This window comes from Sardina pilchardus, chromosome 8, assembly GCF_963854185.1.
Source record: "Sardina pilchardus chromosome 8, fSarPil1.1, whole genome shotgun sequence".
NCBI lineage: Eukaryota > Metazoa > Chordata > Actinopteri > Clupeiformes > Clupeidae > Sardina > Sardina pilchardus.
This window is the reverse complement of record NC_085001.1, coordinates 27137174-27149673: the sequence shown is the minus strand read 5'-3', so window position 1 is coordinate 27149673 and position 12500 is coordinate 27137174. Positions and strand designations below refer to the sequence as shown.

Below are 12500 nucleotides of genomic sequence, written 5' to 3'. Positions count from 1 at the left end.
ACCGTATGCCCACGGATAACAGCACCCCGCATCAGGGTGAACTTTGGCTGACTCCCCTGTCCTCTTTCCAAATCATCTCTCTAATTTCCCTATGCAATGGTGGTCAGTATCAAATCCCAAATAGTATAAACGATAAATAGTAGTCCCCTACAAAAGAACTAAGGAGATTAATTTGGGCTGTTCTCTGGATGTAAAGGGAAAAAAGGAAAGTAAAGGGGAACAAAGAAAAGAAAAGAAATTTAAAAGAAAAAATATTTGGTGAAAGGAAAAATAAAATACAGGAGAAGGGATTTATTTCAGACCCCATTCAACCCCACCCGTGCCGGCCCCTTCTTGGTGTGCCTCCTCCGTAGTCTGCCCTTTCTGTCCTCGCTCTGGGGCTTGCCCTTAGCCATGTGTGTGTGGGTGGGTGTTGGAGAGCTACTGATGCCAACCCAAACCCCTGACAGGCTGTGGTGAACCTGCCGGCACTGCCAACAGACAGGGTGCGAATCACAGGACAGAGTTTGACCTCAACAAATAGTGAGTGAAATAGCAACAAAACACATTTTACACATCTTCAGCTGTATTGTATACTGTACCTGCTGTATGCTCAGGAAAGATGACCTCCCCACACACATCATCCCCAACTGCCATTGTATAAATAGCACTCTCTCCATATGCATAAGGATTCCAACCTGAAATGCTCTGCAGCCAAGAGGACAGGGCACTGGAGAGCCAACGCACTGCCCACTCACTCAATCCCTTGCCCTGACGCTGAGACAACAACATCAACAGAAGGGACAGTGGAGGGAACAAGAAACAAAACAGAACAGAACTTTTAAAAGATTCTACCAGAGAATGGAGAACTCTGTCACCCCCAGTTACAGTAATGGGGCATAAAAAGCCCAGTGGTTGCTCTGAGCGACCCAAAAATAGGCACTCTGGGAGCCATTAGTTAGTTGAGAGGGTGTGGAGGCGTCTTGTCCCATCTCTTTGAAGATGGTAACTGTCAAATCACATCAACAGACATCTGCCACAGACTTTACAACTGTTTATGAACTTAAAGACCCATGTCCTAAAAACATGCTGAACATATTATCATAACAGTAACAACAAAAACCACAATAGTTATTGGCTTAGATTGTTGGAAGGATTACTCTTAATTGCATATGTGGTTCAGTCAGTGAACAGACATTAAAACAAAACCAAAAAAACAGTCACAATAATAATGACAATGATAACAATAATATTAATTGTTGTTGGTGGTGGTGGCACAGTTGTTGTTGCACATTAATGATTACCCTGTAAACGAGGTTGTGGTCTTCAAGTGGCCATTGGTTTAAAAAGTGTTTACCCTGGTTTCTGGACTGTTGGTCGTGGGGTTTCAAGTGCTTATTTTGGCAGTAAACTGTTCATTGGGGAATTTAAACTGTTTGTAAAGTAATGGCTTTTTATTTTTGCTGTGAGGTCAAGTCTCGTTTAGTTTTTTGTAAGCTCGGTGCTGGCCTTGAATACAAGCGCAAGCGGCAGTGTGGTGTGGAGGTATTTCAATAAGGCATGCTGTGATAGATGATGTGAATTATGAGGTTTCAAAAGGAAAGTGCAGAATTGAGCAAAGATTCTAGCGTGTAGCGCTCTATGATCTTTGGGAGAGCTTTGATTCTAGTGTGGAATACTCAGCCTGAATGTTACATTATCACTAAGCTGCGCACAGTTCTCTGGAAATGTGTTATACAATTTTATAAAGATTGTATTTTTCCACAGTTAGTTTTGCCTGTGTTAAAGTGCCTGTGTTGCCTGTGAAAAATTGTTAGTAAAATACTACTACTTTAGTAGTAGAATTAAACATGGTGAAACAACTGTTGGCTGCACAGTCAGCTCTGGAATCAACTTTCAGATAACATCTGAAACTGTATGTTAAGGCATCAAATTTAGCTTTACATCTAAACTTAAGACCAAACTGTTCTCAGATGCCTTCTGCTAACTGATCAAATGCACATCCTGTTATCACGAAGTTCTGAATATGTCTTTTAATACCATGTGTCTTTTCTTGTAATTATTCTTTAATTATATTATGTAGCCTAATATATTTTCAATCATAATTGCCTTTTTATGATTTGATTTACTATTAATCTTTGCTTTTGTTTATGTAGGCACATTGAATGAATCCTGTATGAATGCTCTATAGAAATAAAGTTGACTTGTTTTCCCATAATTCCCAGTAACTCAAGAATATTTTTAAATTCTTAATAAGGAACTCTAAGGCAATTTTCAATTATGTTTCTGTGTGTAGTGAATATGATGAAAAGAGGCACGGAATACCCCGAACAATAATGGCATAGTCATTGTGATATTTCTGCAAGAATATTTGGGCATGAAGTGATAGATAGCCCCCAGAAATCCCCCAAATTGTTCAAAAGGAGAAACATAAGTGGCAGTTTGAGAGGGGAATGACACTGTATGTTTTGACAATCCATACTACATGCTTCCGGTGACTGGGTATCATGTCCACTTTTGGAGTGAGTTACGCTCTAAGCATTCTGAAAGCACGCAGGAAGGGACGTTTGTGTACACATTCCCGATATGGTCAACGCCGGTGCGACCATCACTACTCAGATGACCACTCTGAGCTTAGACACGTCTGGACGTCACAACATTGCCGTGCCTCGGTCATGTTACTGATGCAGGGGTGGGAGTGACATTTGTGTTTACACCAAATGGTCCACACTATCTACAAGCCTGCAACTCTGTTTACAACGCAGTTATTGTTAAATCGAAACTAATGGCTTTTCCCCCTCGGCATGGGAGACAACACTGCAAAGATAACATGCCACATGAAGTCCATTATCATTTTACTGTACTGTGCAATGTGTAGGGCAATGCAGATATTACTCCCCCTCAAGAGTGGCCCTCCAAATTGTGGGCTGCATGCATTCATCAGCTCAATTCCAATCTTCTTGCAGAGCATGGCCACAATGATTAATCTATTCTCAGGAAGCATTTCTCAGAATCAAGATCATTCTGAATAAAAGGCTATAATGTAATTGTAATAAATCAAAACCGTTTCATAGCTACAGTAATAGTAATGCCTGTCTTTTGAATTCAGTGTATGAAGCAACAGAAAATGTGCCTTCAGTGAATTGATTAACAATTCATTTGTATTACAAAACCTGACCTTGCCCTTGAGCTGACTGGGGATCAAGCCAAAATAACTAATTGATTAAAATTCCTCTTAGTGCTGGAAATGAATGAATGATCCCTAACCCAGCAAGGCATAAGGCCATTCATTTCCTTTAACAACAAAAATAAATATGTGATGAAAGTCATTTCCACTCTCCTCTGACGTTTCACTTGCTCTGTCAAGGGTGTTTTGGTTCGGCAGAAATTCACACGTAGACAATAGCTGGCATAACTCTGTGTTTTAAGAGACATAATGCCAGGTCGGTGCATGTTTTATGTTCTTGTATTGGGCGTAACAGCAGGAAATATATCCACTGCTGATCTACTGAGAGATTGAACAATGGTTTGAAACAAAAGCACAGATATGTGTGTGTGTGTGTGTGTGTGTGTGTGTGTGTGTGTGTGTGTGTGTGTGTGTGTGTGTGTGTGTGTGTGTGTGTGTGTGTGTGTGTGTGTGTGTGTGTGTGTGTGTGTGTGTGTGTGTGTGTGTGTGTATGTGTGTGTGTGTGTGTGCGTGTGTGATGGATAGAGGGATGAGAGATAAGAAAAGACCAAGCAATGTTGCAGACATGACTAGAAAAGCTATACAGTATAGCAATCACAACCATCCTATCATCTGTATAGTTGATTCTGATTACTGTTCCATCCTGGTCAGGTCAAGAGTTCTGTACCTTGCTGATACATTAATAGGCTATATGTTGACTGCAGAGTTGTAGTGGTAAAATAAGAGGTGGGTAAACTATGAATTCTTTGATCACGGAAAAGTGGACAGCGCCATGTGGTATCGGAATCTTAAAAAGGTATTCGGAATGTGTTTGTTGTTGGTGGAGGTTATTGTCCAATGTTTAATACCAAAGGTATTAAATTATTCCTGTGTTGATATGCATATTGTGAATGTGGATATAATATAGTGTGATTTTATAATGTTAAAAGTAGGTCATCGATTAAAACATTCAAACATTCAAATCAATGAATAATCAGCATTAGTGACATTAAAGTTCATTATTTCACTGTTCAAATAATGGCCATAACATATTGTACATATATCTATAATATGGCCTAATATGCGGAAGAAATATACTAAAAAGTGCTTCAGGAAGTAGGTTTTCTTTTCCACATACAAGGCATTTCAGGCCACAGTTATATAGGGGACACAAAGAAAATATGTTAACACTCCCCTCAATGTCAACACTATTTCTTTGCATGTGGTAGGCCTACTTCAGTCAGAGTTGACAAAGTAGTAGTTTTTTTTTTTTTTTTTTTTTTTTAAATAAATGTTCCAATCAATGATCTGCATGTAGGCAGCACATTCTCTGTTCTCTCCTTCATTTTACAGTCTAATGGTTACTGACTTGAATGGCTTGGTCATCTGCATTATCTGATTTAATCAGTTATTTTTTTCCTCAAATTAATTATTCGAAATTAATCAGCCCTTTTGAGAGGTGGATGAACTGCAATAAAAGGTGGATAAACTCTATTTTTAATTTCAGAGGTGGATATGTTTATTTACGTTTAGCCGCCACTACATCCCTGGTTGACTGTAATTAAATTCACCCACACTGTGTCAGTAATGGGGTTCTAGACCCCATAGATGCATCAACTCAGTGGATTATCGAATCTAGTTTATGGATACTAAAGAAACTGTTATGACATGCTGCTATAATAATTTCCACTATGTCAGTAGTGCTGTTGTAATGATTATGCAATTAATAGTGTGTAGCATCTAAATAATGTCCAAATCTTAATAGAATGGTGAGTAACTTTCCCCATCTCTTGCAGCCTCAAGGGACAGACACTTACAGAAAAGTATGATACTATTCTTGTAGTATTTTGGGACAACATATTAGAACAATCTATAATAGTAGTAGGCTATTTTATAACATATTATTTTGGGAAATAGGCTACTACTACTACTATAAGGCTATGAACACTACAGTAAGGACATTAGAGGTAGGCTATCACAGAACAGACATGAATAGCTGACATCTTTTAGGCTAGTATTGCTTTCTTTAGGGGACACTTTCGATTTCATCCACCTGGGCAACACAAACACGGGGAGGGGGACGGTCTCTACATCCATAGCCTACACTTTGAACCAACCAGGTAAATCATTTTAATGAATTAAAATATTCTGTGTAATCGCCGGGGCTTCTCGTTGTTAGTAGACAAATAGACACAGTAGGCTAATATTACAAAAAAAAAAAAAAAAAAACTTCCTTTGAATGTCGCAAAGCGAACCTGTCTTTTGCCTACCAGTTCAGTCAAGTAGCCTAGGCTATTTGTCGGTTTCAGGAAATGACCGATTATCAGGAAGTAGTTTAGAACGAGTTTTGTTATGTTCTAAGTAGCGCGTAATACCAACAACCACACCAGGCATCGCAAAATAAGGAAATAGCTGGCATCTTAAAGTAGGCTATTAAATCTTACAATTTATACTAAACTGTATGTCTGAAGGTGTAGGTTAGGCTACTTCATCGCCGTGTGAGAAAGAAAGCGGGAGGAGCTAAAATCCAAGGTAAACTTTGTTTCAGTGGTATGCAAACATCAGGAAACCAAACGTGAATATCAATAAGTTAACAACTTTTTGTAAAAGTACTGTAGCCTATCTAAGCTTTCAGTTAAATAGTTTGACACTATTGTGACAGTTGGGAATGGTCAATTCGTAGGGCTACAGTGTTTGTCTTGACCTGGGTTGTTGTAACATTTTGGCGACAGTTTCATTTTTAGACATTTTAATCTTAGGCTTTATCAGACAAAGTTCAGTGGTAACCTTGTTACACTAGCCTACTATCACAACCTAAAGTCACAAACATGTTACACCACCTTTACTAAAGTTAGTTGGCCTTCATTCAGTTGCCCCACGTGGTTAGACGTAGCCTATAATTTAGACTACAGACAGCTGTATCAATTTAATCCGGAGATATAGGCTACGTAATGTTATAGCCTAGTCTAGGCTGTTGCTTCAGCCAGTCAGGCTATAGGCTACTGGAGCACTAGCCTACAGGATACAAGCAATAAATCACGACGTGCTATGTGCTCAGGAACTGCCTGCACATGGAATATAGAATAAGCAAAGATTCCCCAAACGAGTTTGACTTACTGGTGGTTAGGCTACAGCAAGACAGGGTGCATTCTGACCCACGGCCTGTTATGTTTCATAATTCATACGAGTTCTATGAGCAAATGGCTAAGAATGAAGAGCATTTAACTATGATAGAAGATAGAAATACAATGCCAGAGCTGCATAAATGTTAGAGATGGGGTAAATTTGACCCTTGTGCTCTTCTATCCACTGTGTATGTGTTGGTACGATGTGTGTGTGTGTGTGTGTGTGTGTGTGTGTGCGCGCGCGTGCGCATACGTTGGTGCATGAATGTGTACCTGTGTATGTGTGTGTGTGTGTGTCTCTCTGTGCGTTTAGGGGACAGAGATGAGTCGTGGTCCCACTCTTCAACCCCAGGCATATGGGTCTTGGGAGCTGAAGGAACGTTTGGGTACTGGAGGGTTCGGCAATGTCACACGCTGGCAAAATAAGGTAAACACACTGCAAATCACTCTACAGACATGCACATGCACACACACACACACACACACACACACACACACACACACACACACTCACACACAAACCCTCCACAAATCTCACCTGTGTGTTTCACACATATTTATAAACAGGAAGTCATCCCAGCTAGCAGGAAGTTGAAGTGAGTTCGCTCACCTGCATCCTTTAACCACACCTAGATGAAACCTACTTCCTCATTTTGACATAATTTCCTGTGACAGGATGAGAGTATGAACTGAAGAGGAGTACGCAAAGTACACAGTGAGAGAAAGCCTCTGTCATGTTTCTCATGAAGAATGGGAGATGACAGAGTCAGGGTTGATATAAAAATTACTCCACAGTCAAACCAATGAAGAAAAAGACATGCAATTGAAAGGCAGTACAAAGCAGTAGGCCTACTGTGCAAACGTTTCAAGCATGTTTTAAACCATGCAGTAAAGGCATGAAAGTCTCAAAATGATATTTTGTTTAGTTATCAGCTGCGAACATTAATGATAATGTACAGCAAATCAAAACAACCTAAACTCTTTTCGAAATCAAAAATATATTTAAAAAATATTCTAAAACAATGTTTGAACAATGCTGATGTGTCCTATTGAGATTAGTAGCAAGAATTCATTCAGTATAGTTATTGTAAAAAAAACAAAAACATGTCAGCATGTGTGTGCGTCAGACTCTCAAAGTTCTACATGGGCAGACAGACTGTCTCGGAGGCCAGTTTTCAGATTTAACACAACATTTCAGGCAGACTGACTGAGGTTGGGTAATTACGATCACAACGTCCAACCCAAATATTCCTCCTCAAGTTCTCCATGCTGTGCCATACCTCTGCTGTTCTGACAGTTACAGAAACAGTAGCCTCTCAAGGCATCATGGGATGGTTCTCGAACCCTCATGTGACTCTACTCCGGTTTATTGCTGCCTTTCAGTTACATTTGTAAACAGCGTGTCTCATATTTTTATAGCAAAGGTTTGGTTTACAGTGTGCTGCTGTTGAGAAGAACCATTTGTCCTATGAACCACCCTGCGGCTTGTGTTGTGGTTTTGCCAACCTCCCTGCACTGCTTCTATAGACATGGTCAGGAAGCCATAGATCAAGCCTGACTGGCTGTACTACAGGAAGTCCAGTCAGAGTGGTCTTCAGACAGAGCGCTGTCTCCCGGTGATGACCTCATAATCAGTCACAGGATGATGATATCACAATGATACAGCTATACGTGGGGACACAAGCAGTAAATGCACATAATCAGGCGTGGTGCGATACATGCACTCAGTCCCATCCAACGATACAAAACCCAGCTTCAGAAAGTAGAAGCCCTCTCACATAGTTGCTTGAACCATTCACCATTAACCAGCTGATTCTTACTAGCTCAGATGAGTTTATTAGGAAACTTGCTTATTTTAGATGCACAGGTAGATGCGCAGGAGTACTTTTACTTTCCGATGCTGGGTTTTCCATCTCTGGTTCCATCCCAATCCCTCTCTCTTTATATCCGTCTCTCTCAAATAAACTACAACAGCTACAGCTCTAAACTGTAAACATGTTCTCCTTAAAGTGCTATAACGGCACCCCTTCAACAAGTGATATACAACAGGCCCCTCTCTGTTTATCAACTAGACATGCATCTAAACAACCTTTCCCCTTTAGATATGGATCTGTTTAGCAGCTAATACAGCTGGTAACTCAGTACTTGTAACAGTGATTCTAAGTGTATTCCATTCTGATGTGCGCGTGACTATAATTCTTCCTAGTTTTGAAATGAGGGAGGAAAGCATAGTGTGTTTATAAAGTAAATGTTGTCGTTTTGCAGCTTAATGATCCTTAGTGGTCATTGGGGCTTTCAGGGTGGCTGGACTCATCGGGTAGTAATCTACAGTAATGCAGGGATCCCAATAATGTTCAAATCACCATGGACCAGAACTATTTGTTCTATAAACTACATAAAATGTAGTTTAACCCCTAAATGCAATACTCACTGAATACTATGCACATTTCTGGCATTTAATACTCTTTCTATGTTATTGATGTAAGTAACTTATTAGTAGATATGTACCATTAAACATGAGTGTGAACCCATGCGACATTAACAGATTCATGGTTCATTCATTCATTCATTCTGAGATTGATTCTGGCCCCTGTGTTGTGACATGCCAGTTGACTGTGGGAGATTTGCATGGGGTTCTGATGTGATTCATACGGAGTTCTTTATTATGCTTGGACTGATCTGTACTTACTGAGACAGGAGACACGGGCCATTGACGACGTTACAACATGTACTGTAACACCAGATGTGGGCGAGTACTGGAAATGACAGAGACTTATTGTACGTTTGAGATACTTATTGTAAGAGAGACTTATTGTAAGTCAGTGTGGCAATGAAATGAGTTTGAAGTTAAAAGAACTGCACAGTGTTGCAATAAAAATGGCCCAGAAGACCTGGTATGTATGAAGAAGTAAACCCACTGATTTGAACTAACTTACTATAAGTATATTATAGTATTATTATGGTATAATTATAATATACCCACAGGTGTACAGTAATAGCATGGATAATATTTAGGGGTATATTTTACTTTACTTTAGTGACATAAAAAGTTACTTTAAATAAATTGTGACAATATTGGTGAAGAGGATGCAGCTGAGACAATCACAGCTTCTGAAGTGTGTCATTTCCAGCGACATCACTTCCTCTATGAAGCTCTGGTGATTTTTGTGGCCTGGCACACAGACCTAGCATAGCATGACATAGTCGAGGCCGTAACCCTAGCAACTATGTTAAACAATAGCTTGAATAGACCGCAGTATGGGGAAAGCTTAATGAAAGCACATTTGCCTCATCTACACTCACACACATGCACACGCGTACGCACACATGTGTGCGCACAATCACACACAAACACACACACACACACACACTTACTGTGTCTGCGCTCACTCATCGTTTGACTCACTGGCTCACACTTCCTATTCTAATGTTTTACTTTCTCACTACTTCCCTCCTTCAATCACCACGGTGATGTGATGTCACTCCTCGGACTGACCTCAGCCAGCAGTTGGCTGTCATTGGGGTCACTGTATGTGAGATTGGGTGTGACACCCCCCTCACTTGCGTTCTTCCTGATGATGGCTGATTTTATTTGTGTGGATGACTGATTTGGACTGGCACAACTCCAGGGCGGAATCCTACAGGCAGAGATGGGTGGGTGGGTTGGCACAGCGGAAGGGCGTGAGGGGGAGGGTCTGCATGAGGCAGTGATGAAATCACAGGAAGTGACACGGGTGGGGGGCAACTCATACATTTTACAGTGTGACGTCCAGCTCAGCTCAAGGTCACTTGTCCGGACAGAGACCTTTTCCCGATTTCCACGGTTTCAAAAAGTTTCCATCGTTTTTTTTTGTACCCCGGTCCGAGAGGCTGTGCCCGAACCGCATGCTTCCCGTTAGCGGCGCCTTGGCTCCGTTGTTTGTTTGTTATTGGAAGGCACACAAACCAAAGCATGAGTTGTGCCATTGACCCAGAGGAAGAGCTTGGAGGACACTGTGCATACTTTAGTGCCACTCCCGGTAGTTTTCCCAGGGGGAAGGCCCCTGTTGCCGGGCTATGGGCTCCGTGGTCGAGCCATAGCCATGGCTAAAGAGTAACATTGGGACATCCTTTTGCTCTCTTCCTCACATATCTTTGCACGCACAGGCTTAGCATATGAATATGAATGGTGTGTGTGTGTGTGTGTGTGTGTGTGTGTGTGTGTGTGTGTGTGTGTGTGTGTGTGCATATGCATGTGTGTACGTACTTGCCAAATTTGTGTTAAATTTGAATTGTGGACACAAATTACAAAGTTATGCCTGTGTGTGTGTGTGTGTGTGTGTGTGTGTGTGTTTGTGTGTGTGTGTCTGTGCACACACAAATGCACACACATACTGTACACAATTGCACTCACTCAGACTCTCTCTCTCTCTCTCTCTCTCTCTCTCTCACACACACACACACACACACACACACACACACACACACACACACACACACAATTCAGGTTGATAGCATGATCATTTTTGCACTTTTTGCAACAACTACATAAATTATGAGATAAATACTGCCATTCACTAGCCTAGAAATCTATACGCCCCTAGCGGCAGCTAATGTAATTTGGCTGGCGGGGGAGTCTAGGCACGATCCATAGAGCCAGGGAGCTGAGAACTCGAAAAACCAGCAGGCCAATCACAGCGTGTATAGAGTCGGTGGGTGGATTTAACATAATGGTGACTGACATGCGACCAGAAGTTGCGACGGTAACGCATCCTGTTATTTGAAAACAAGAAGATGATTCGTTTAGCGTTATCCTATTGCGTGGAGAGGGAAGGTTACGCATCCTGCTACTTGAAAAAAAGACGATGATTCATTTAGCGTTATCCTATTGCAGGGAGGGAATTTGAAAGACAACTGTTTATCCCACCCCTCCGATTGAGCCCTGTCTACGGTGAGTGTCCAGACCCTACATCTTGATGTGGGTCTGGCTCGTCAGGCTAGCCATTCACCACTACCACAGTAAAAGTACAAATATTGATCCAAGAAAGGTAATCCTGATCATCATCAACCATTTACATGGTCCTCTTCAGTACCTAAGGTATGAACTCACCATGCTTGTTCTTATGGTAAGAGGCACATGGTTCTCAAGGACAGCCCATATTGCAGTTAAAATGTAAGCATGTCTTCAACTACACTCTTATTATCGTGAGATGACACATGTTTTAGGATTTAGGATAATCATGAACAACACAATACAGCACATTTCAATATAGCTTTACATAAAATATATAGGTACAGGTAGGGTAGAAGATCCTGGGAAACGATTCCAGCAAAGCTGCATTTTGAAAATACACAGGTCAAAAGTCCCAACCCCTTTCTTTAGACTTTAGACCCCCGAAGCCACGCCTCTGGAGAACAGGAACGTGCAATGCTTGTTCACGAGTGGGAGGGAGGAGCAGATTGCAGTTTGATAGATGCATCAGAATTCAATTATCGTTAACAGTCCGTTCAGTATGATTGGATAGTGTTTTTTCCTGAAGTGTTCGTATAGAGGCCACTAAAACTTTTCATTTTTGAGTTAAAACTTGGGGGTGTAAAGAGTATTTCAAGCAATATGTTAAAAAAATGCTCCAGAGAGGATGCTCCAAAGATCTCCCACCACACCTTTAAAGCAATAGTTCGGAATTTTGGACATAGGACCTCATTTCCAACTTAGTCGGGATGATATAGGTCGGTGAAGACCATTTTCAGTGAATTTCTGCCCTTCCTTGAGTTGCAGCGTTCATCTCGTGCTAACCTAGGTGCTGAGATAACGCAAGTCAACGGTAACATCCAGCCTGCCACTGAAAACACTCCACCGCACACCCGAGACAAGTCAATTAAAACGTCAGACTATCGATGCACATGCCTGTGTTGATAGAACAATGTTAGAAATAAAACTAACCTTGCATCGCATTGCAATAGCCTACTTTGTTCCCTGTATGGCAGTGGCGGATTGATATTGAGAAACTAGTCCCTCAAAATGTAATAAATCATTGAGTTGCAAGGTTAGTTTTATTTCTAAAATTATTCTATCAACACGGACATGTATATCGATAGTCTGACGTTTAATTGACTTGTCTCGGGTGTGCGGTGGAGTGAGCAAGACTGTTGTTGATGTCAGACTGATGTTACCGTAGAAATGCTTTAGCTCAAAACCAGCGTTAGCAAAGGGGGACGCTGCAACTGAAGGAAGGGGCTAAACGCGATAA

General features: G+C 41.1%; 1 protein-coding gene across 3 annotated transcripts in view; it reads left to right on the top strand.

Annotated features, from left to right (window-relative positions):
* Window positions 1-5187: 5187 nt before the first annotated feature.
* The window catches only part of ikbkb (inhibitor of nuclear factor kappa B kinase subunit beta), a 35778-nt gene continuing 28465 nt past the window's right edge, over window positions 5188-12500 (top strand). Inside the window, exons 1-3 of one of the 3 annotated variants that reach the window (XM_062543449.1) lie at window positions 5250-5265; window positions 5617-5677; window positions 6584-6697. In XM_062543449.1, coding sequence (XP_062399433.1) covers window positions 6593-6697 — 105 coding nt within the window. In that variant the 5' untranslated portion in view covers window positions 5250-5265; window positions 5617-5677; window positions 6584-6592. Of the gene's footprint in view, window positions 5266-5416; window positions 5678-6583; window positions 6698-12500 lie in introns of those variants that run through there. The other 2 variants (XM_062543450.1, XM_062543448.1) reach the window with 2 other exon arrangements.